Source organism: Cheilinus undulatus, linkage group 17, assembly GCF_018320785.1.
Source record: "Cheilinus undulatus linkage group 17, ASM1832078v1, whole genome shotgun sequence".
Classification (NCBI taxonomy): Eukaryota; Metazoa; Chordata; class Actinopteri; order Labriformes; family Labridae; genus Cheilinus; species Cheilinus undulatus.
The window spans coordinates 20,565,598-20,591,459 of record NC_054881.1 but is presented as its reverse complement, the minus strand read 5'-3'; the positions used below and the strand labels follow the sequence as shown (position 1 = coordinate 20,591,459).

At 39.5% G+C, this 25,862-nt stretch overlaps 1 protein-coding gene across 2 annotated transcripts; it reads right to left on the bottom strand.

Annotated features, from left to right (window-relative positions):
* Positions 1 to 1,917: 1,917 nt before the first annotated feature.
* On the bottom strand, positions 1,918 to 24,173 carry LOC121525241 (bone morphogenetic protein 1-like). Of its 2 annotated transcripts, none has more exons than XM_041811116.1 (20): positions 23,844 to 24,173; positions 16,242 to 16,343; positions 16,003 to 16,140; positions 15,781 to 15,898; positions 14,982 to 15,160; positions 14,778 to 14,883; positions 10,515 to 10,639; positions 10,232 to 10,347; positions 9,744 to 9,846; positions 9,503 to 9,619; positions 9,206 to 9,351; positions 8,849 to 9,044; positions 8,636 to 8,761; positions 5,337 to 5,500; positions 5,064 to 5,244; positions 3,824 to 3,949; positions 3,270 to 3,397; positions 2,970 to 3,183; positions 2,540 to 2,790; positions 1,918 to 2,443 (listed from the first exon to the last, which is right to left on the bottom strand). In XM_041811116.1, exons 1-20 carry the CDS (start codon positions 23,974 to 23,976, stop codon positions 2,309 to 2,311), a joined length of 2,904 nt encoding a protein of 967 aa, XP_041667050.1. In that variant the 5' UTR covers positions 23,977 to 24,173; the 3' UTR covers positions 1,918 to 2,308. The 2 variants fall into 2 exon arrangements, with proteins under 2 accessions (XP_041667050.1, XP_041667051.1); XM_041811117.1 differs by having other exon boundaries at positions 5,337 to 5,497.
* Positions 24,174 to 25,862: the final 1,689 nt, after the last annotated feature.

Below are 25,862 nucleotides of genomic sequence, written 5' to 3'. Positions count from 1 at the left end.
CTCTGTTTATGCCGTCCTGTTACCTTCATCATCATTAGATGCTTATTGCAATGAGATCAATTTGCATGGAAAGGTGTGTTTCACCCCAAAAAACTGCATAATGGCTCCGCATCTCTGCAAGCTGGTGTGTATTTGTGGTGATGGCCTACAACACAAACCATACCATACACAAAGTCAGTGATAAGGCTGAGGGTGTTATGTTTTCAGGTCATTCGTTATATGTCTAGTTATTACCACAAATCTTTTGCACACAATGATTCAAGAATCCATGCTCACAATGTTTTATTAAACATTTTTGTCTGCTTAGTTCATTTTCTTACAATTATAACTCAATGATTTGAGTATTTCTAAGAGTTTTGAATATTTGTGGCTGTATTGTTTTGAGTGACAAGTAGATATTGCCAGCTGTCTGCTTGATGAACCCTGAAGTATTATCATTGTACTTTACCTCTTAGCCCTTATTGCATAGTTAGTGCATATTGGAGAAATTCTATCAAGAATTCAAAAAAAAAATAAGGGCTTCAAATTGCTGTGAAGTTGCTGCTTATGCTGTTCAAAGGTATAATATGTTGCTTTTTGAGCAGATGCCTGTTAGATATCACACTTCCAAGTGTATCCTAGCATTGACTTGTTTTGAACTGTTAGACCACAGTCTCCTTGGATTATACTTCTTAAAAACTTGTTGCCATTGTACCTCTACATACAGCGCCTCTGACAACTGCAGGGCCAGGATCAACATGTATGAAAAATGTTTGAGCCTATAAAACAAAACTTTAATAAGCTTAAAGAAGTGTTGGACCATCAGTGTAAACACAGAGCTGAGAACAACAAATGCAGATGGAGTTCGACTTCATAAAGCTTAGCATCAGTTCACACAGGACACAGAAGTCATATACCCAGCTGAAATGAGCTGTCTCCTACCCCTCACAGTCAATCCCAGCACATTCTTTCAACAAGATGCTCCGCTTGTATAGGATGTCTTCTCATTGATCTTCCTACTTATTCATCAATACTGATTACACCATCATCACCCCAGCCTCCTCTTGTATAGGATGTCTTCTCATTGATCTTCCTACTTATTCATCAATACTGATTACACCATCATCACCCCAGCCTCCTCTTTTCTAACCTTAAGCTTTTGTTTCCCTTAGCTTAGGAGTGGGTTGCTCCCAAAATCAATCTACTTGTATTTGATCTGTTTGTTAGGCTCTTTGATATCAGCTGCATTAATGCAGCTTTCTTATTACACCTTTAATGTAAATAAAATAAATAATAAATTACTACAACCATTCAACAACTAAAGATATTGAAATGTGTTAAAGAGGCCTTTTTGTACAGATATGGATAAGGTGTATCTTCCAATGTTGGTTTGATAGTAAAGACACCTGTTTTGGAAGGTCCAGTCACTGTTAATCAGAATTCCTGGCTACCATTATACCACAAGGACAAAAGAACACTCCAAGCAACTCAGAGAAAATGTTATTGAAAAGTACAGGTCAGGGGATGGATACAAAGAAATCAAAAGGCACTGAACACATCTAGATCAGGCCGTCCTCACAAACTGAGTGACCATGCAAGAAAGAGACTAGTGAGAGAGGCCATCAAGACTCCTATGACTACTCTGAAGGAGTTACAAGCTTCAGCAACTGAGATGGGAGAGACTCTAAATACAGCAACTGTTGCCCTGTATCTTCACCAGTCAAAGCTTTATGGGTATAGGTATTGTGAGCTGATGAATATTAAACATTGCTTTAGTTAAAGAATCAGGTACTGATTTTGTTCACTGTCATATGCTGCTGTGAGGTGAAGTGAGGAAATGTTTATTTACCACAAAAACATCAGCTTTGATTGGACATTATTATAATCAAATGCCCTTCTTTAGTGATATTATGCAACAAAATGCATTGAATTCTTAAGAAGTGTTCAAACTTTTAATCTCAGATGGTAAAAAGTGAAACATCTGACATGATTTAAAAAAAAAACAAAGCAAACAATATCACAATATATACATTTTATATCTTCAACACAGCACTATGACATAATCTGCCACTGAAATTACTCAAATAATCACTGCAAACTACTCCTCTCCTTTCATTCTATAAAGCTCTAAAATAAAGCAGAGTAAAGCTGCAGTTTTCTCTGCAGGGCTCCACTCTACCTCATGTGTATGTGAAGTATGTGGGTGGGTGTTTGTGGTGTCGATGCATGCATTCACTCCTCGCCTGGATATGGGGTGTGTCCCTCTAAATGTTAGGGCTGCTCTTCTTTTAGCTTTGGGATATATATTTATTTATATATTTGTAAAGAGTCACTTGCTTTCATGTAACGTGTCCTGAAACTTTGTGCTCGTGTAGCGTACATGGAAACCTTTTTTATTGATGCTGTCGTCTGAGTGAAACTTTAAGATGATGGCATCCCCTGCAGAGTACACCTCCTCTGGGGCCTGAGAAAAGAGTGAAAACATGCAGAGGATGAGACGTTCTTAAAGAAAGATGGAGTTTTTTTTTTTTTTTTTAAGCCAGAGTATTTTAAACCTTACCCCAGAGCCGCAATATCGCCCAAGCCTTGGAGATTTGACGTCAGCGCCGTCATACAGCTCCACGTAATCGTAGCCGCAGTCCGCCTCCTCTTCGATCTCAAACACTTGGAAGATGATCTCCACCCCGTACCCCTTCTCTGCAGTGACCACCCACAGGCAGTCCAAGCCACTGGGATAGTTGTTATCTCCGAACTGGGCGTGAGAGTACAGATCTTTTGTCTTGACCTCGGCTTTCAGGCTTCCTCCGCATTCTGGGAATTCACAACCACAAAATTAAAGGGTCAAAAAGAGGAGTAGCTCGTAAACGTGTGGGGGAAAAAGCTGCTCGATAAACACAGCTTGGAAGAAATGACACATTTTTGGAGCTTTAGTTTTTCTCTCAAGTCCAAGCTTTTTGGATGTAAACAGTCTTTATTGTTGCCTTGCCCACCTGCTCTGTATGAGACCTCAAAGCCTCTTTTCTGCACTGAGTTGTCTGAGAAAAAACGCAAGTACATTTTGTTTCCACTGGAGATGACAGGAGAGGGTTTTTTGGCGCCACAGAAGCGTCCAAGACTTGGTGCATGCGTGTCTCGTCCGTCGTAGATCTCCAGGTGATCGTATGCACACTCCAGATGAGCCTCCATGTCGATTTCATTGAAAACCTGGGACACATAGAAATTTATGAGCAAACTTTTCCTTTCAGGTTTATTATTTGGGCTTATGTAAGAGAAAGAGATCATGTCCATACCAGTTTAATACGATGGCCTGGGGTCGTGGACAGAGACCACGTACAGGCCTTCTTGCTGGGATATCTATCAGGCCAGTTAGGGCTGCTTATTGTGCCTGACACTGTGTTTACAACGTGATCACAGCCGGCTGAAAAACATAAAAGAGCATTTCAGAGCCCAACAATGAAAGCTGCATCACATAATTTCCTGTTCTTTAACACAAGTTCCCTCCGGGGTGTTTTACTCTGAACAGACATCCATTAAAAGTGAAAGAAAATGAAAGCAAAACTACATTTTTCCACACTCAAACACTGCGGGGATTTCCCATTTCTGAAGAGTCTGTAAGTGGCTTTAAGTAGTTTAGTTGAAAGATGCCCACGCTTTGGTCTGTGGTTTGTTTTTACAGGCATGTAAAAATCAAATTTAACTGTTAATGATCACAAAAACAAGTGTCGACAGAAGAATGTTGGCTCAAATGACTCATTACAAATCAACCCTGAAATCAAAATAACACGTTAGCGCTTAGAATGGACAAAGAAAGAGAACAGAAGAAACACTCAGAAACACACTGTACCTTCCTTGCAGTCGTGTTTGTTATCGTGCAGCATGAAGCCGCTGCGGCACTGACAGCTGTAGCTCCCAAAGGTGTTCACACACTCATGCTGGCATCCTCCGTTTTCTTTAGAGCATTCATCAATATCTGTGCAAATGTTAAAAAGACAAGCAGAATTCCTTTCAGTAATGTAAGATGTAACACAGGCTGCAGAAATAGAACAGAGACTAAATATACAGACTGATCTGCTGCTGAGTACAGACACAAATGTCAAGACCATCATGGATTATGACTGATTTAAATACTTTGTGCATACTTTATGTTAAAACTCAGTCAGCCAGATTTTTTCCACAATTTACATTTCCACATGATCCTTCAGCAGGTTCACCTATGTTATGACTTTTACTTCCAAGATGCGAGGTAAGTCTAGGCACAACATGAGAATTTTAAACCATTACTACAACCATACAACAACTAAAGATATTGAAATGTGTTAAAGAGGCTTTTTATACAGATATGGATAAGGTGTATCTTCCAATGTTGGTTTGATAGTAAAGACACCTGTTTTGGAAGGTCTAGTCACTGTTAATCAGTATTCCTGGCTACCATTACACCAAAAAGACAAAAGAACACTCCAAGCAACTCAGAGAAAATGTTATTGAAAAGTACAGGTCAGGGGATGGATAGAAAAAAATCAAAAGGCACTGAACACATCTAGATCAGGCCGTCCTCACAAACTGAGTGACCATGCAAGAAAGAGACTAGTGAGAGAGGCCATCAAGACTCCTATGACTACTCTGAAGGAGTTACAAGCTTCAGCAACTGAGATGGGAGAGACTCTGAATGCAGCAACTGTTGCCCTGGATCTTCACCAGTCAAAGCTTTATGGGAGAGAGGCAAAGAGAAAGTCACTGTTGTAGAAAACTCAAATTAAATCTCGACTAGAGCTCGCCAGAAGGCATGTAGGAGACTCCATGGTCAAGTGGAAGAAAGTTCTTTGGTCTGATGAGACCAAAATGGTGCTTTTTGACCATTAGACAAGACGCTATGCTTGGCGGACACCAAACACTGCACAGCACCACAAACACACCACCCCCACCCTGAAGCACATTGGTGGCAGCATCACAGTGTGGGGATCCTTCTCGGCAGCAGACCATGAAAGACTCGTAAAGGTAGAGGGTAAAATGAATGCAGCAAAATATATGGAAATATCAGTGTTTTACGTTTATTCTCATTAAGTCCTTCCCTCATCACGACTCACCAGAGAAGAAGTGAGCCTTGAAGCCCCTCTTGGACACCGTGTTGTCAGACTTGAACTCTATTCTCATGTTGTTTTGTTGTGAAGTGATGACCTCAGGTTTCTCTGCTCCACAGAATTTCCCATGAAGCTTCGAGTCTGAGTCCAGTCCGCTGCGCACCTCCACATAATCGTATTTACAGACCTGATGGAAAGCATTGAAACATTTAACTTGTTTCACAGGACAATGAGACCGTGTTTAACATTCTCAAAAGACAAATACTTTCTCTGACTCACATCGTTTCCTTCCGTCTCAAAGACATCAAATACTAGAGTGATTCGGTACTGAATCGGCGCCACCAGCTGCCACACACAGTTCTTGTTTGGGGGATATTCTTTGGGCCACCCTGGGGTGCTGAGGGAACCGTTCAGCTTGGTGATGAACCCACCACAGGCAGCTGCTGATAGAGGAGAGTGTAGACTTTAGTAGAAGTGTTAGCTAACATAGATGATGCAATGTTGTTGTTAGAGTTGAGACTTACTTAGACATCCAAGTTAAAAAAAAACTGAACAGCAATAAACATCATTAAGTGATTTAAGGTTCCTTCTTTATGTCTAGGGAAATGATGCTCTTTTTTTTTACATCAAAGGTAAAAAAAAAGCTGAACATACATTAAACCAAATACCACTATATAACACTTGGTTACCCCATATCAGAGGTTTTCTTTATCTTCTTTGTTATTTAAATGTTATGATACAGAAAAATAATCTCCTAAAGGTCTCTAAGGCTCATTTTAAGAGCCACTTTTCAAGTTTTATCAGTTTACAGCTCATAGTGAATTTAAAGAAGGTGCAGCAATGAAGTGCTGCCCTCTTGTGGTAAAAAAGAAACTTACTGGCCTCACATTAGACACAGTTCACTTACCAGTCACTTTAATGGGTATATCTAATCATCTACTCATCTACCCATATATCTAATCAGCCAATCGCAATGCAGAAACCAATGCATTTAGGGGTACTGACATGGTCCTGACAATGTCCTGAAGTTGAAACTAGGCAAAACAGAAAAAGTCCACGCACCAGAAGCTGCTCCAAAGGCTTATTTAATGAAGGTTATCACTGCATGTGACGTTTCAGGCCCTAGCCCTTCATCAGACATAAACAGACACAGGGGGTACACCACCATGTATGTATAGTCTGAACCACCTGACAAGTCGTGTGACAATGTCCAGTCACTCCTGTCCTTTACATTCTCCATAAAATCCATTAAAGATTTACTCATACACCCCCTGGTTGCCCTATTGTTGCAGCCATTGGTTCTCTCACAGAGAACATTTTGTTGAATGACAACTGTTTTTTGGTGACTATGGACATTGAATCACTCTACACTAATATTCCTTTTGAGGGAGGGTTACATTTAATGGAGTTTTTTCTTAATCTACGTCCTGACTGCACCCCAAGCACTCAATGTTTAGTGGATCTTATTGAGATTGTGCTTACATCAAACTTCTTTCTTTTCTTCTTCTACTGTGGACTGTTTGAAAAGGATCTCATCATGAACCCTCATTGCAATCCTTACCTCCCCTTCATCTCTAACTGGAAACGATACATTAATGACATCTTCTTCATCTGGACAGGTACTGAGGCCCAACTGAAGGAGTTTTGTTACTTTACTGACACAAATAATCATCACCTGAGATTTTCTATGGACTTTGATGCACATGAAATGAACTTCTTGGAAATTCTCGTCTATAAAAATTCTAACAGACTGGAAACCAACCTGTACTGCAAAAGTACAGACAGAAATTCCATTCTGCATGGACAATCATTTCACTCCATCTCCCTCAAGAAGAGTCTTCCCATCTCTCAGTTTAGCCGCATCCGTCGCATCTGCAGCACAGATGCAGACTACCAGTCTCAAGCCTCAGACCTAATATTTTTTTGCTCGTCATTGCATGTCACTATGATGGTTTTCGTCCATTTTATTGATGTATCTCTGACTCATTTGGAATTTTGTTTAAAGATTGTGTATTTAATAATGTATATTTTCCTCAAAATGTGACTTGCAGTGTACATGTTTATATAATTCTTAGTATGTCTTATCTTCACATTGGCATAATAATGTCACATGACTTGTCAGGTGTTTCAGACTATACATATATGGAGATGTACTCCCTGTGTCTGCTTATGTCTGATGAAGGGCTAGGGTCCAAAATGTCACATGCAGTGATAATCTTCATTAAAAAAGCCTTTGGAGCAGCTTCTTGTGTGCAGACTTTTTCTGTTGTGCCTGATACACTTTTTGGTTCAGCACTCAGTACTCAACCCTATGGGATGTGCGCACCTTAGAACTTTCTGAAGTGAACATGCCAGATTAAAAAAACAAATGGCTACTTAGACCTTCATTACGCTGTTTCCAATCAGATTAATGCAACAGACAACAGTGTGCTTTGGTTTTTTTGGTTTTGATGATGACTTCTCTCCTGCATCTGTCCAACTCTGCAAATATTTCTGTCCGATCTCTGACCGCTGTGTTTCTCTTTTGTCATTAAGTGTGTACTGTACGGTGGCCTAGAAGTGCAGCACAAAATTACAAAGTCTATAACACTTCTACAAATGACAAAACAATGAAGCAGAGTCTATGGGCTGAGATTTGTGCCACTAGAAACTGAATTTGAATAATGATATTGCATTTGAATAGCATGATTTGAATTTGAATTTCATGTTTTGAAAAGGAATTTATTTGCTTTGAAATTTAATTATTTTTTGCTTTGAAATTTAATTTGTTTGCTTTGAAATTGTATTTTAATCACTTGAGCATTCAACTCTATATATTCCTTAAATTCAAAAATAAAAAATTCGGTTCATTCAGTTCAATTTCAGTTAGCGTGGCACACCGTTTACGTCATCTACTTCCATAAGCGGGACTGTCGAAAATACAAGTAGAAGAAGAACTGAGTGGAGCTGGCGTCTTTTCCGTGACGTCTCAAGACCAGGGACGCAATAATCAGGTTTGTATTAAGCTGAAAATTATTCATATTTATCATCGTTTACAGGAAGAAAAACGCAATGTAAGTCCTAACATTACTGTAGCTATTGGAGCTAGCTACTAATATGGTTCAGCATAGCTTCAGTCAATATGACAGGGATAGCTGGCTTACAGTATTTTCCTCCAGTGCATGTAATGCCCAGCTAGATTGAAGTAGAAGCCGGCTGGGGGAGGGTGGTGGAAATTGTTAAAAATCTATGACGTTCACTTAGCCCTGACATCTATCTGAAAAAACCCTAAAACTAAATCTAATAAAAACTAAACTAAAATGAAGTGTTTTTGCAAAATAAAAGCTAAACTAACAAACCAGCAGTAAAAACTAATTAAAACTAAACTGAAAATGAACACAGAAAATGAAAACAAAATAAAATAAAAAGTAATTAAAAATACAAACTATTATAACCTTGGTTTGCAGTTGTAAATACTGTAATAAAGGATATGACACAGGAAAGATTAAAGGGTTATTTCACACATTTCAAGCTATTTTGCTGGCTCTTCTTTAGTTTGAATAATGTGACGTCATGATTGTGTAAAGTCATACACTCACTCTCACAGCTGCGTCTGTCTGCTGCCAGCTCAAACCCGGGGTTGCAGGCACATCTGTAGCTGCCCAGCGTGTTCAGACAGCGCTGCTGGCAGTGGCCGTTGTCAGGTCTGGAGCACTCGTCCACCTCTGGAAGATGAAAAACACGCAGATTCAGTTTCTAAATCAGAAGTTTCTTTACTTTCTGGCTGTTCATAGCTGACACAACTTTCTGACCTTTAAAGAAGTTGGCTGCAAATCCGGCCTTGTTGACGGATCCATCTGATACAAACTTCAGCCACAGCTGGTTGGAGCTGCTCTTGATGTCGTTGGGTTTGTCGAAGCCACAGAATCGTCCGAGCAGCGGGCTGCTCTCTGAGCCTCCGTCCCTCACCTCTACGTAGTCGTACGCACAGCTGTCATGTCTCTCAACCTGCAGTCAGAGCAAAGATTCACTACAGCTAATGATGAAATGTTTATACAGGTGGATTTTTGCTGTAAATAACTAAGGCATGTGTAACTAAAAGCTTTAAGATGTATTGAAGACATTTTCCCATTTTCTTAGTTTTCTCTTTAACTTTACAGTGAACTTACTTCAAATGACTGAAAGGAAAGGCCGACATTGAAGCCCTCCTCTACAGTGATTTTCCACACACACATCTTGTTCGACTGGTAGTCATCGGGATAATTAGGCGACTGGATTTGTCCACTGTCACGCTTTACCTCTCCCCCACAGATCGCTGCAGAAGAAGTTAGAAGTGGAACTGATTTTTCAACATAACTGGAGTGAAAACAACAGATCGTCAAAAGTAGCTGCAACTGCTGATGACTGGTATGAGAATAAAGCATGTAAAATGCATACGAAAATCCCAGGTATGATCAGTGTTGTACCTTCGTAGACTGCTGAAAAGCCTTTTCCCACCCAGCTGCTGCTGCTTCTAAATTCAACCCACAGCTGACTGTCGGTGGACGTGATCGAATCTGGAAGTGTGTCTCCACAAAAACGTCCTGGAAAAGCAACACAAAATATTTGGGTGGCACAGATTGGTAACAAAATTATTCACCAGTTTCTGCGGGGTGCTGCTCTTGGATGATGGTTGAGAGTGGCATTATAGAGAATGACGTCAAAGACCTTTTAAAGGAGCTTTCCTCCAGAACCCGTCTCGGACCTCCACGTGGTCGTACCAACACAGGTGGCTCCTGAAGAGGTCCAAGGACGTGAAGTTTAATACAATCTAAGAGACAGACGAAAGAGGAGGAGAGCAAGGTTTGTGTCAAGATAAGCAAAATGCCTTCCAGGTAAACCATTCACCTTGATAACTAAACGAAAGCATTCCCAAATGGGACTGGCCTGAGGCTAGTCATAGGAATTTGTACAGCTATACGTTATTATCACAACTATACAGCAACTACAGATACTGTAAGACATGTTTAAGAAGGTATTTTTCGTCGATTATGAATATGATGTGCCAGAAGATTCTGGTTTGATCTGAGGGGTACGTTGGGAAAAAAAAACTGCGGCTAAAGGCACAGTTTCTTAGAAAGTTCTGGCATGTGTAAATATTGGTATTCAAAGAACTCTCACTCAAAATATTTGCTTCCACTTTTGTTATCACTCACCTTCTCTCCGGGGGTCACAGAGATCCTCCACACACAGTGAGCATACGCTGAGTATCCGTTTGGAAATCCAGGAGATGAGAAGTTTCCAGAACTCTCCTGCAGGCTGTCCCCACACCCTTTAATAACAACACCATCAAAACACACAGGGTTAGAACTCAAACCTGAAAAATCCACTAGAAATTCTAGAAACACAGGAAATGTAAGCTCTTGCTTTTTGTTAAGGCTGCTCTTGAGGACATGATTATCTATTGATTTAATTTTATGCACAGATGATGCATCTTACTTGCACACTTGTAGAGTTTGCGTGCTTGTGCGATGTCCCCTTTGCTGAGCCTGGTCCGCTGTCCAATAGGTGGCCTGACTCCGTTGACATCATAACGGGGCAAGATTGTGTCTAAGAAGATTCCTCTGCGTCAGAAAATTCACAAACATGAGCAGAAAATCAGAGCTCTTCATGTTAGAATGATCAGAAACAACACGATCAGTACAACATCAATAATCCATGCTGAGGACAGACTTCTTTTTACATCTGCCTCCTTTTTATCACCTTGATACTTTATTGATTCTGATTATCTGTCCCTGGGTTTTGAACTCCCTATCGCACAGTTCCCATGGTGATGCACCCATGAATGACAGGCATGTGCAAACAGGGCGGTCTGAATGGGGCCTTTCGCCGGTGCCAGGCGGCTCAGTGGAGCCCGCTCCTGAATGCCAGAGAAAAAGGCCACTCTAGCCCAAATTGTTCAACAAAGCCCGGGCTGCCAGGCCTTTATTTAGCTTGGCCTGCCTCCATGACCCAGACCGGTAAAGCGGCCTTGGAGGTACAAAAAAATAAAAGCATAGGGAAAAAAGCAACAGGGAAACAACATGCACGAGACACAAATGAAAAGGAGACAAGAGTAAAACCATTTCTGTGACAATAAAGGATCAAATCCCATCAGGTTTCCTATGGAGCCTGTTGAGAGGAGCTTTATAAAAGGATGAATAACAGGTCAGTGAAAAAGCTCATCTGATGATGCTGGATGATTTAAAGCTGCTGAGGAGTTTTAACTGGTGAAACAGACAGAAATTAACAGAGCTAAAACAGCAGAAAGGATCATCATCAACAAATTAAGTCATTACTGTTATTTTTAATGCCGTAATCAGAAATGATACGGCACATGTCAGACACGGTGTTAGCATTGTGGGGGGCCACCCTTCAGGAATTATCTCAAACTTTTCACAAATGTCCACTCTGGCTCAACTATGAGCCGAGATTTAATTGTAGATTTTAGAGGTCAAAGGTCAAGGTCACTGGACCTCATGTTCAGCCTATTCTTTCTTTTGAATAACTCACACACACTTAGAGAGACTGATTCGTTTCTGGAGGTCGAAGGTCACAGATCATTAAGTCATAAGTAAGTCTCAATTGTATAAATTTTTCTAAGTATACCTTGAGGGATTTTCTTTAAACCTTGCAAAAGATGTCCACTTTTACTCATGGATGATCTGATCAGGCTGTATATTCATCCATCCATCCTTCTAGGTCAGGGGTGTCAAACTCAAGGCCCGGGGGCCATATCTGGCCCGTGGTACAGTTTTACCCGGCCAACAAGATCATATCACATTTTTATTATAACTTGCCCACTGGTGTGAGATCTGCAGATTTCATCCACTATAAAATTGTAAATTTAACCTTGAATATTCAAAATATCCAAGTTAAGTCATAAAAAAGTAAAAAAAAGTAAAGTGAAAATAATTACATAAAAAGTCAAGAATGTGGGAAAAATGTAAGGAGTGTTTTCATTTCATATTTTCAATTTTGCATCTCACAATTATTACTTATTCTTATCATTGTGAATTTTTATTTTACATTTTATCCTTGAGGATTCACAATTTTTAAATTTGAAGTCTTCTTTTGACCTTTTACATTCATGCTTTTGAATTCTACCTCATGTTTTTTACCTTTTCAACTACCTTCTACTTTTTAATCCCATAATTTGCCATTCTAGACTCACTATTTAGAATTTAAACTTGTGTTTTGACCTTTTAAACTCGTGATTTCGAATTTGATCTCATATTTTGAACTTTGAAACTCATGATTTAATTCTATATCTCACATATTTGCCTTTTGAAAAATAATTTTAACTTAATTTCATATTTTGACCTTTTGAACTATAAAAAGTTTGACTTTCTCTCTCAGATTTTGAGCCTTTAAATTTACAGTGCTAAACAAATTTATTAGACCACCACCCAAAGTAAGGTTTATGCCACAGCTGCCCTAAATTAACAGTATTGGTAATTACCAAAATCATTTTCTATGTTTCTGCAATGGTTAATACACCAATATGTAGAAGCTCTTTAACTCAAATGATATTTTTAATGCTAAAATATAATTATTATTGTTATCCATGAATTTTCAAATTTACTGATTTACAAAAAAACTGAAAAAAAACAGTAAAGCACAATATTATTATTTCTTGATAAATATGTCAAATTATAGTTATTTACTTGCATTCCTGAACAGAAAAATGAGTTTTAGTGTTTGAACGTTATGCTTGATTAATTTTTGACTTCTCAGAAGAGCCCAGTGAGCTGGCTGAAATTTGGGTATAAAAAGGTGAATTCAGTTTGAAATTCCTCATTCCTGTTCAAAATGGTAAAACGTGGAGAGCTCACTGAAAATGAAAGAGTCTGCATTAAAGCACTTCATGATGCTGGATGTCTCTGAGACAAATATGACAGCAGCATCTCAATCGAGTTGAGGTCAGGACTCTGACTGGGCCACTCCAGAAGGCGTATTTTCTTCTGTTGAAGCCATTCTGTTGTTGTTTTACTTCTATGCTTTGGGTCGTTGTCCTGTTGCATCACCCATCCTCTGCTGAGCTTCAGTTGGTGGACAGATGGTCTTAAGTTTTCCTGCAAAACGTCTTGATAAACTTGGGAATTCACTTTTTCCGTCAATGACAGCAATCCATCCAGGCCCTGAGGCAGCAAAGCAGCCCCAAACCATGATGGCCCCTCCACCATATTTCACAGTTGGGATGAGGTTTTGATGTTGGTGTGCTGTGCCTTTTTTTCTCCACACATAGCGTTGTGTGTTCCTTCCAAACAGCTCAATTTTGGTTTCATCTATGGACAGAATATTTTGCCAGTAGTGCTGTGGAACATCCAGGTATTCTTTTGGAAACTTCAAATGTGCAGCAATGGTTTTTTTGGACAGCAGTGGCTTCCTCTGTGGTGTCCTCCCATGAACTCCATTCTTGTTTAATGTTTTACTTATTGTAGATTTGTCAACACAAATGTTAGCATGTGCCAGAGATTTCTGTTGGTCTTTAGCTGACACTCTAAGATTCTTCTTCACCTCATTGAGCATTCTGTGCTGTGCTCTTGCAGTCATCTTCACAGGACGACCACGCCTAGGGAGAGTAGCAACAGTGCTGAACTTTCTCCATTTGTAGACAGTCTGTCTTACCATGGACACATGAACATCAAGGCTTTTAGAGATACTTTTGTAACCTTTCCAGCTTCATGCAAGTCAATAATTCTTGATCGTAGGTCTTCTGAGAGCTCTTTTGTGCAAGGCATGGTTCACATCAGGCAATGCTTCTTGAGAACAGCAAACTCAGAACTGGTGTGTGTTTTCAAAGGGCAGGGCAGCTTTTACCAACACATCCAATCTCATTACATTGATTGGACTCCAGGTTGGCTGACTCCTGGCTCCAATTAGCTCTTGGAGAAGTCATTAGCCTAGGGGTTCACATACTTTTTCCACCCTGCACTGTGAATGTTTACATGGTTTGTTCAATAAAAACATGAAAATATATCATTTTTTGTGTAGTATTAGTTTAAGCAGACTGTGTTTGTCATTGTTGTGACTTAGGTGAAGATCAGAACACATTTTATGAGCAATTTATGCAGAAATCCAAGAAATCCCAAAGGGTTCACATACTTTTTCTTGCAACTGTACATCAAGTGCTCTTTAAGGAACTGTCTTCAAGCTTTGCGCACATAAGCACTCTGAAACAAGGCTGAACTGATGAAGGATGTTTATCTCTTTCTTGCAAGGTCCAAGAATCCAGAGAAACCCCCCCACGCACCACTTCTCAATCAGCCACTGTGCTTCACAGTCCGGCAATTTAAAATTTGCTGATACATAAATGTGTAACTACCATGCAGTAGTTCTTTTAATTTTAAAAAACAGGTGAGAGATTTATTTTTGTTGTAAAAAAAAATCCATACAATTACAGAAACATGAAGGAGTTTAGTCACTGATTAAGAATTCAGAAGAAGGGTAATAGCCTGCTCTGAAAGATGGCACTTTGACTTTCAAACATACAGCCAGGAAGAAAAGAGTGAATCACTACTGCTTAACAAAAAGGCTCTGAGCAACACATGATGACCCCAATGGACCTGTGCAATGGCCTCTTAAGGTAAACCAGAGCAGAGTTGAAAACAAGTGTGTGAGTGGGTTTAGAGAACTTTCACCCAGCAAATAAAAGTGATGAAATCCCTCCACAAATTAAACTTTTGAAAAGACAACTTAAAAAAGGAAGCACATGCCAACCTGGAAAAAGTATTCCTTGCATAATGCATGATGCTGCCAAAGTCGTACACCTCCCCAAGAGAGTCCACCTCATCTGGCTCCATCTTCAGGAAGTTATACTCCTGCCCTAGTCAAACACACAATCAATAGTCTAAATGCAAGGACAAACATCCTTGTGTGTTTGCACGGTTATTCACATCAGTGCACTAAATGAATGAACTGCACCTGGTTGGATGTTGTCTCTGATGATGCTCACATGCTGGTCACGGTCCGGTCGGGTGTGCTCGTGCCAGAAGCCGATCACATGACCAAGTTCATGCACAACGATGCCAAACTTATCACAGTTCTTTCCTATAGAGATGGCTTGAGGGCCGCCACCTCTCCTGCCCACGTAGGAGCAACACCTGAAGGAGGTGACAGAGTTTCCACAGATCAACATCCTGCAGCACCTTCTTAACAGAACAAACCCTGATTCTTTACCACAGGCTTCTTTAATAACTAGCCAGATGTGAATAAATGTGAAATGCCAAGATCCAGGATATTTACATTTCCTATGTTGGCCATGAGACTGTATAAAACATGTAAATAGTTGCGGTGACTTCAGAAAATAAGAGGTATTTTTAAGCTGAATGCAATATTTTAGTGACGCCTCTATCAAGAACCAGGCAAAAGAAGAGCTGAGGCAAGGCTTAAGCCTGTCATTCATCTTGGCTGGCCTGGCTTTGGCTCATTCACACACCATCCTAGAGCAGATTTTACTGCCTCTGTTTTACGATTTTTAAGCTTAGTTTTATAAACTTAGAGATGTTTTTCATGACTGAAATTTGGCCAGGTGGTTCATAAACACAGTTGCCTGTCATACAACAAACCTAAAAAAAAGAATTTTTCTGGTCTTTAAGATCCAAAATCAGTTGTATCAATCTTACTGATACTTTTTGTAGTATTTGTCTGTTTTTTGGACCTTAAGTTCTTGCAAACTTAATATTTCATTCATTGATATTACTTTCTTAAGTTGCCAACTCACCCACAAGGTCTGTAGGTGAAAACAATGTAGCTTTCTTCAGTCGTCCTCTCAGTGAATGTTACACAGGTGTGTTTCTCCCAGTGACGCATAGCCTGACGGAAAATGGCCCGCTGACTGCCTGAAAGAAATTAAAGCTGGTCAGCTGGTCAAAACCTCAAATGGCACAAACCAAACTTGCAATTTAAAGCTCACAGAGATTTCTTGTTTTCATCCAGAACTCACCACTGAAATTCCCACTGATGACATACGGGATGATGCCATCCGGCCACACTCGTTCAGGTCTGGAAGTGGCAGCTCTCCGGAGACGATGAAGTGTTCGTCTGTCTGCGGCTCTCGGACTAGAGGAAGCAGTGCTGTTACCTGTACATTAGAAATATTTCTAAATAAGGTTAACCTTTATTTTATGCCGCCGAACAGTTAGAATCATTAACAGGTTAGTAAATCAATCTCTGTTTTAGTACCTGAGTCTGTGTGGTTGGTTGGTTCTAAACTGACTTGACTGTGTGCGTCCTTAAACATGCGGAGGTCATCTTCATCAAGGGCAATGTCTCCCCAAAAGGCAGCTACGGCAAACATGAAAATGAATAAAGATTTAAAATTCATGATAATAGAATGTTAAAATCAAAACTTAAAGTGAGTTAAAACAATGCCTGATAGTGCTTCACAAATATATGCTTTTGTGAAGACAAGACTCTTTGCTCCCTTTCAATATGAAAATAGATCCATATGTTTTCTTAATAAACTTGCACTTGTTATGTTAGGGTCCTCTCCCTCCGATCTCTGCCCAGCTATTCTTTGTCGTTATCTGTCCATGTGTCCAGGCGAGCTAACATCATATACATGGTTATACTTTCGAACAACTCACACAATATTTGGGTCTGAAGAAGTTCAACCATTTTCAAAATTATACTTCTTTATTGTTTTTCTGGTCTGGCTTGAACTATTGATTGCATTGCTCAACTCTGCCACACCATTATCAGTGCTATTGTAACATGTAGTCTGTAACTGGAAGCTTCAAGAGGACTTGATAGGCAAAATGAACTCTGACGTATTTCTAGTCTATGGTACAACATAAGGTTTTCTCCTTGTTTCTACTTCAGTTTGTGACTTAAGTCGCCGTAAAGAGACAGATGATGCTTTCTAGTGTCCAATAAAAGGACGAGCACTCCTTTACAGATGGACAGAAACCTGATAGAAACAATCCGTAGCCATCCAGGAGAGGGTGATTTTTTTCATTCAGTTGTTAGGGAAATTATAGGGACAAGACAAAGAGATGTCAGCACTCAAAAAATGTCATTTCAGGTAGTTTTATTAAGGCACAATGTGGCACAACAGACGCGGCACAACGCTGAAGAAGACTGAGTCGAAACGTGTCCGTTACGCCACGTTGTGCCTTGAATAAAACTAACTGAAAGGACATTTTTTAATGTCACCTCTTTGTCTTGTAAGTCTTTTTTGTTGTGCACCTTGAGGAGTTTATTGTTTGCAGGGTGCTCCTGTTTTCACTTTCTCTGTAAATTATAGGGATAGAAATGAGACTAATGTTACATATCACATAATATGTGGAGATGTCTGCCTGCCAGGGTTGTAGCATATACTTAACAATACATACAAACTGCTAAGTGAGCTAAACTAAGCTAAGCTAAGCTAACTAGTTTAGCCATTGAAATGTTTGTCTGAATGTTAACTAACCTGTTGATATCTAACTATGCCTTTTTACTTCTGTGATATTTCTGAAATTATGGCTAACAATAAAGTCTAATGGAAAAAATTGATTGGAATTCTACTTCAGGAAGCATGCTGTTTAGCACTATTGTTAAAGAGACTGTTTCACTTGCCAAAGCCAGTCAGGACAGAAGCAAAAATGTCTTTTCTGCCAAGAAAAGCGTTTAGTGTGGTTTTATGCTCTTCTTTTTTAAAAGCAATGTCTAGTTCTGACAAAAAGTGCCTATTTACTAAAGCTACATCCAAGCTTGTCATTACACCGATGTTATTTGTTGTCTTGCTAGCTAAGATAAGTTTCTGCTAACAGCAGATGAGTGTGGCGAAATTAGTCCTTTTAATTAGTCCTTACTCCAATCAGGGGTGTCCCCCAAAGTAAACAATGCTATAATAAAGAGATAGCATCAAACTTAATAGAGAAGAACACTTTCCACTGTGCCACTGTCGGTTGCTGCGAATTCATCCACTTTATCGTCACCATTTTCCTAGCAGTCATCAAGAGTATATGTAACAGGTGCTTTTGGTCTCTGGTATACATGTGTTCAGGTGTTAGATCGAAAAGAAACTGACTTGGAGTTAATTGTAAATCAATTCCCAGAACTTTATCTATCTCGCTCTTTACCCCTTTCCAAAAAAGAAGCATCATTGGGCAATCCCAAAATATGTGCGAATGGTCGTCCACCATTCCACATTCTCTCCAGCAGTATATTGCAGCTGGGTTATCTAAATTACTGAATCTTTAAACCTGATTTGAAATTACAGATAGGTTTTTTTTTAGTTCTCTATTGCTAATAGGACCAAAAACACAGTTCGTGCTTTACTGTCTGTGGTAGATATCTGCCCTGAAAGAGGCCGGAGCTGGGAACCATGTGTCTGTTTGATCAGTAAACACACCTCTCAACTACAGGACTGTCCAACTGCTGAGTCATTTTACCAAATGAAGATGTGGCCTGAATCCTTTACAGTTTGGACTTTGCACTCAACCAGACATCTGGATTGTGATTATTATTGAGTAAAGACGGTATACATACGGCATATTTCTGGTTAGATCAAGCTCTATCCACCAATAGCAGTGTGAAAGGATGGGTAATATTCTGACTTTGCTGACACTCAACCTTTAACAGAAACATGTAAAGTATCTGACAGATCAAGTTTTCAGTCACATCAGATATTTGGTCACCAGAGTCACCTTAATGCTGTTCACAAAATTCAACCTTAGAGATGATCTGTGACAGATTATTGTACTAAAGATTGTTTACTGGCTTCACTTAATGTTGGTAAAGAGACAAAACAACTTAATTTCTGTACTTCAAATGCCTGTTTGCTTAAATGACGCCTGAATTTTATTCTTTGCCAAAATTTGGAAGTACGTCACTGACTAGTAAACCGTGCTTTAAAACCTCCTTTCTGACATCACAAACACATCTGGCTCATTTTTCTCTCCTCTGTGGGATTAACATTTAGTTTCCATCATTATGACCTGACTTCCTGTTTAAATCGGGATCTCATGTTGTTTCACTCAGGCAGAATGGCTCTCTGGGGTTTTTCCTATTTAATACCTCGTTTGGCCGTGTGATGTAACACTCTTTGAAAGTCCAAATGAAAATACGTAGCGGGTCCTGCATCAGCCTTTGAAGTGAATTCACTCATGCAAAGGGTGACTGTAAATGACTGTCAGCCCTGCAGCGTGCACTCTATGCCCTGCAGCCAGAGGGATTTCACCGGCGTCCAGCGGAGGACTGAGCTGGCACGGCCTCAATGACCTCTGGTCTCCGAGCAACGGGAGACGAGTGCTGTGTTTGAGAAGTTTCAGAAGTCAAAAGTGGAAAGGGACCCCAACAAGCTGAGGTCCCCAACTATTCAAAGTCATTGTTTGGCACGTTAGATGACGCAGGCAAAAGTTCATTTTTATAAAGAAAGATTAACAGAGGTATAAACTAGGAAATATGCTATATGTATAAATGCTTGTATTTAGGTCAGGTACTTATGTAGAAGTATTTAAATAAAGCTTAGGTACATATTTATAAATTGCTGGTAACATTTTATAATAACTACAAACTTTGAGCATTATTAAAGCACTAGTAAAGCATCAGTAAAGCCTAACTCATCATCTAAAAAGTATTGATAATTTATTTATGTCATTTAAAAACACAGCTAAAAATTGTTTTATTGATGGATTAGTAAGAATTCATAACCCTTACCCTTATCCTAACCATGCATGTTAACTATGTATCAATAGAACATTTATAGTTGTTCATTATTTATTAAAAATTGCCACTAATCTCAACATTTCTGTAGTTAATCATGATTAATATCCCTTTTTGTCGCATTTTGAAATTCCACTGTGTTGCATTTAAAAATGTTTTTTTTGCAGGTATGTGGTATGCCAATATTTACAAATTAATTCTAGCTGATACTGATAACATTACAGTTATTTAGATGTAGTTCAGATGTAAAACTTCAGCCCATAAAACACTTAAATTAAAATGTCAGGATGACCAAATTAATACATTTCAGTCCTTAAAACAGACTTTAAAGAGTAAGGAATGAGGCTGAAAAAGACAGACTTAAGCTGATATTGGTCTGTTGGTCCAGCTGAAAACTCCACTAATGTTCGAGGCGTGACAACTGATAAATGAGACTGTGACAGCCACGCTCATAACTCAATGCCAATTGGCTAACATCACAGCTTATTTCACAGTATTGTGCAAAATACTGCCACTATTCTGCTATAACATATAACTATAACTGGAGGTGGCACAGACATGGAATAAATAGCCAAATTGAAATTCCTGGCGAAGTTGAAAAGGGTCCAACCAAGCATCTCAAACTTCTGCAAGGGGCTTGTGGAGAAGACGCAATGTCGTGGCCGCAAGGCTTTGAGTGGCACAAATGCTTCAAGAGTGGCTGAGGACAGCCTACATGACGAAGACAGAACATTAACAAATTGAACCAGTTGGTGCGGATGATAGTGGAGGACCCCTGCATGAACAGGTGATGGGGATGCAGAAGATGTGCGCTGAGATGATGCACAGTCTTTTTGTCAGACGACCAGAAGGTCAGTGTTTGTCGAGACTTGCCGGAGAAGATCAAGGAAGGTCCTGGGTTCCTTGGCCGGGTCATCACAGGAGAGGTTTGGGACGCTCGGCTGGGCCTTTCCCCAGTATGACCAGGAGTTTCACATTGATTCTTTACTCCATGTTTGTGCCACCTTCAGCTGTGTGACAAAATGTGACAGCTGTGCGCTACACAAAAGCCTGAAAAAGAAGCACAGAGTGTGAGAAGTGAACAATATTATAGCAGAATAGTGGTCAGATGTTGCAACACTGTGATATAAGCTGTTAGCCATTTAGCACTGAGTCATAGCCGTGGCTGCCACAGTCTCGTTTCTTTGTTGTTACACACATATATACATATTTGTTTGTAAGGCCAATATTTACAGCTGATATAGGCAGATCTTTTTGGCCAAAATATGTGTGTAGCCATAATTCACTTTTCAAGCTAATATCTGCTGATACTGATAACATGCTGATAATAGCCTGCATCCCTCGTTTTTGTCTCATTTTGGATTTTTGAACAATCTTAAACTAAGGGCAATCAACCTCTGTTTGTCAGATACTCACGTTTGTGAGTATCTTAAAGTGAAATGAGACATTAGGGATCAGTGGTGGACTTATTTTGTATAACTGTGGCTGCAGTGGCCTATAAAAAGAGTCCTGAAAGGGGCAATAAATGATGTGATTAATGCAGTTAAATCAAAAGAAGCCCTCGACCGCCCTAGTATTTACTAATGCTTGATGGTATGAAATGGGTGTTTCCAACTTGTTTAGCATAATTGAAATATCAACAGTGCCCTATAAATGGAGTTGTCTCGAGCTGTGCTGATTTCACACTTGACAAGCATCATAATCCAATCACCTGGCAAACCTCCTCACAATTCAAGGGTCTGCTTGAACTGTAAGATTTCTAGTCTCTCCATCTGCTCTGCTATCGCCAGCTCTACTTTGAATCTGCATTCATGCTTTTGAACCACTACTATCCCAGCATCCACCAGCATCAGTCAAGGTGGTTTAAGGTGCCGCCTCATCACTCCTCAAATTCTGCATGTAAACAAATCTGAGGAGTGATGAATGAGGCCGGAGTCTGACGCCGAACACCAGCATGCGCTGCTGCTGCAATACATGTTTTTTGAGAAAATGGAAATGTGAGTTGTCTGAGTGGAATCTGGATAGCTATCATGCCTTAATGAAGGCAGACATATCTAAAACCTGAGTTCTTTAGAAAATACTAATGATTCCCTCCAGCTGTGTGCCATTTAATACAATTATGATTTGTACAACAAAAGGGTGTACAACAATGCTAAATCCATCCTGTCAGCAGCTCTCATCTATTAGATCAACAATTCGAGCTTCTTCAATCAGGTTCCCATCTCAGACTTCCTTCTATCAATCAAAACTCCCTACACTCCACAGCTTTAGGACTATTCTTGTTATTGTATTAAACAGGTTTTATGTACTTTGTACTCAAACTGTGTATTTTTGTGTTCTTACATGTTTTCATGTGCTCCCATATGTTTTGTGTTTTTTGAAGGGCTGTTAATCAATCTCAATAATTTCTGCAGTTAATCATGAATAATCATCCACTTTTGATCGCATATTCAAATTCCACTTTCATGCATTTAGAACTTTTTTTTGTCATTTTAGTTTTTTTAATAACTTAATAAGAGGGTAACTGATTTCCTGTTTGTGCAGCGAAGATCAAAGATTTTAACATGAACAACAGAAAAATGAACTTATGGATCTGAAAGGAAATAAGAGGTCAGTAAAAAGTTACATTTTTGATGACACAAAGTTGAGATGACGTCTGATTTATCCACTGAGCTTTGAAAAGTGAAATAAGAAATCAAGGAGCAGTGATGATCTTATTTCCCATCACTGTGGCTGCAGGGAGACGCTGTAGTTGCTGAGCCAAAATTTGTTGAAAGAGACAATAAAGCATGCATTTTGAAATAATTAGTACTCTGATTGTTCCTTAATTAATTGTGATTAACTCGACCAATCTTGCCAGCCGTATCTTTTCATGATCCCCACCTCTGCACTATGAATTTCCATACTGGGGACCAATAAAGTTAATACTATGGGCTATCAAACAATAAAATGCATAATAGTTATTAATCTCAGACTTCTTCTGACATTATTCAGTGGGGAAAATCTCATTTTTTCAAATTCTGATGAAGATAAAACGGCATAATATTAGTATCCATAGATGAAGATGTATGCTGGTACTTACAACTGATTAATCATCTGTAAATACTGGCCTATATGGGCTGGAGAAAGTGTTGTTCATATAAGTTGTTGGAGTTTAAGGCAGGACCCACAGACCTACATCAGCTGGGGAAAGGTTGTTTGAAGGACTGGTGTTTATTTTTTGGGTCATCCTTAAACTTTAAAGTGTGTTTTAAGATGGTCTGATGATCGTATAAGTGAATTAATGTAATCACTGATAGCTTTGCATGTAACCAAATAAAAAAAACAAAATTGTAAGATAATTTTAATGTGGTGTGTCGCTTGTTTTACTTTGAACTGTTTGCATATTAGTCTGAATCATTTATCTTGTATGTTTTTACATCTTCCTGCCCAGGGATCACAGGTGTAAGTTTTGAAGCTAACTCTGACTCAGCTGATGTGCAATGGCCCAGTCAGATAAACTGAACTACATCAAGACCTCACACATCTGAACTTGGGGTGACTCAAGAGCTATTACAAACAAGTCCAACCTTGATAATGTATCCTAATTATGCTGTTACCTTTCTTTGTATTGGCCCTGTTTGCACAGACATCATTCCTCTGTGTTGTTATGCCCTCATTGATTGTTTGAGGCTGATATAAAAGCTAAATGAATAAAAAATGGCGTCTGGTTTCACTTATAATGACTTGTGTTGACTTCTTCAGTGATGTGACACAGATTCTTTGACCTTTCAGATGTAATTGCTACTATTCCTTGCTGTTATTTTGTGATAGCAACCAGTTGCAAAGACATGACAAATAAAAGGAAAAGCAGCATAACCCTACCACAAAATAACACATACTTGAGTGTTAATTAATGGCACAAGATAAATATGTGTAAGTTAGTCTTTGCAGTTGTTTTGAAGTGTAAAATTTACTTTTGTCTCATGTGAGTTTTAATTTTAACCGTTAAGAGCAACATGTTGAATGTTTCAACCTCACAGTGACTGAAGTGTCTGTGGCCTATAGGCAGGCAAAAGCCCAAAACAAACACTGTAACCTACGAATCAACAGGTAATGCTAAAGATCGATAAAACCAGGTAAAAGGCACAGTACCAGCTTTACAGGGATCCTTGTAGTCGATTGCATCACCGAGGAGAGTAAAATTAGTCTCCACAAACTCCCAATCAGCCGCTAGAGAAAGGCGCAGGCAGACGCATATCAGCAGGTACGCGGATAGAACTTCCATTACTAGTTAGCAGCCACCTCGAAAAGGTAAAGCGAAAGACGAGATGATGTGTGGAGGCAAAGCAAAGGGTGGGACAAATGTTCCTCGAACAGCTTGGGTGTGATTTCATGAAAATAAAAGGTTGTTTTCTCACGTCTCCATTCTGCAGCAGTGACTCGCTGACATCCAGCAGCGAGAGCAGAGCGCACACAGTCAGAGCAGAGCTCACACATGCATGAATCTGCAGCCAGAGAGGTACTTCACCTGCACTACCAGGGGTTACACACGTTTACATAATGCGTGACCTCATTCAATCTGGCTTCATTTGAGCTTCATTTAGCCTCAGAACACTATGGAGCGGGATTTTTACGCACCCATTTACGCATGGCGTGTTATCAATAAAGTAGACCACATTTGAAAAAGGCAGCCGTTCATTAGAAATGATCAAATGAATATGCTAGCTCTCCATTCAGTAATTCACCGTTTACCTATTAAACCACATGTGGTCCAGCCATAACACATGCACGTCATACAATCAAGTAAAGGAGGTCAATATTAAAACTAAGAGAGAAAACAATCTTCTTACCAACCTTCTTCTGCTGCCTCCAAGCACATCCTTGCATACAGAAGCTGTAAATATATTACTTCCCCCTTTACATTACTCTGAAATTTAGCAAAGTGTTTCATATACAAGCTAAATCCGGTTACTCTGTTTCATACACAGCTGCCTTGCAGTGATGGCAAGAGAAGATTCAGACTGCTTTATGGGTTGTTTTTCATGTTGGCACAAGGGCCAAGAACACCTGCCATATTTTTTTCCTCTGTTTTTGGGTGAAATGCCCAGCTACTGTCACTCCAGCTTAGTCATTTTAGTGTCAAAGCATCTATTAGCAGCCCTTGCTGCTTGAATTTAAGGAACACTGCTTATGCAATATACAGATTATCTAAAATAGAGTACATTTAAATTATATGTAACTTCAAGGAGTGAAGGAGCTGTTTTTAGGCATGTCTTAGCTCAGTGCATGTTAAATGAGATCTAACCTAAACTTCATGATATTTTAGTTTTCTTACACAAGAAAAAGTTTAATTGACTGCAGTTTTTTCTACTTGGTAAATCCAAAGTATTCTGTACATGAGTAAAGAAGTTCCAAGTGACAAACTTTTTTGTATTTTCGTTGTCATTTGTATTGGCTAGCATTTCGGCACTGGTTAATTTAGCACATAGTGTATACAGGAAACAGTAGGGACCAAATGTTGCAGAACTGAATTACACCTTAATGCATTTTTCCCCAAGCTGCCCTATTTAAACTGGTCTGCCACTCCCTCTGATAACTGCTCTAGCAACACTCCTCCACCCCAGCTCCTCTATCATTCTTCTTCTGACTGAATCAGTGTCATTCTGTTGTCATTGATGACTGCTGTGCTCTGGGTTTTGCTGTGTCTCTCCCCTGCCACAGGCTTTCCTTATCGGCATAGGAAGAGCAGGAATGTGTGCTTTTCCTGCTTATAATGCTTAGGCTAGTGGAAGGGCAGAGGGATCCCAGAGCAGCCGCACAGCCAAATATAAATAGTAGCATAAGTGCTAATTAATAGCTGCTAATCAATAAATATTTACTGGGAAATTGTGGAGTTTGACTAAAAAGATTAACCACATTATCATAGCTTGTTAAAAGGTGTGGGAATCACTAGTGGCCCCACGATATAGTATCACGATACCTTTGCCAAAATTAGATATTGCAATTTTAACCAACACTTAACCAAACTATTTTTTTTTTAGCATCCTAGGAGCTTATTTTAAAGAGATGGGCTGTGAGATGGTAGGGAGGACTTGCTGTGTGGTTTGATGTAACGTCCGTACACATGACAGACGAGGGAGAAAACAAAAATGGAGTAAATTTTCACAGTTT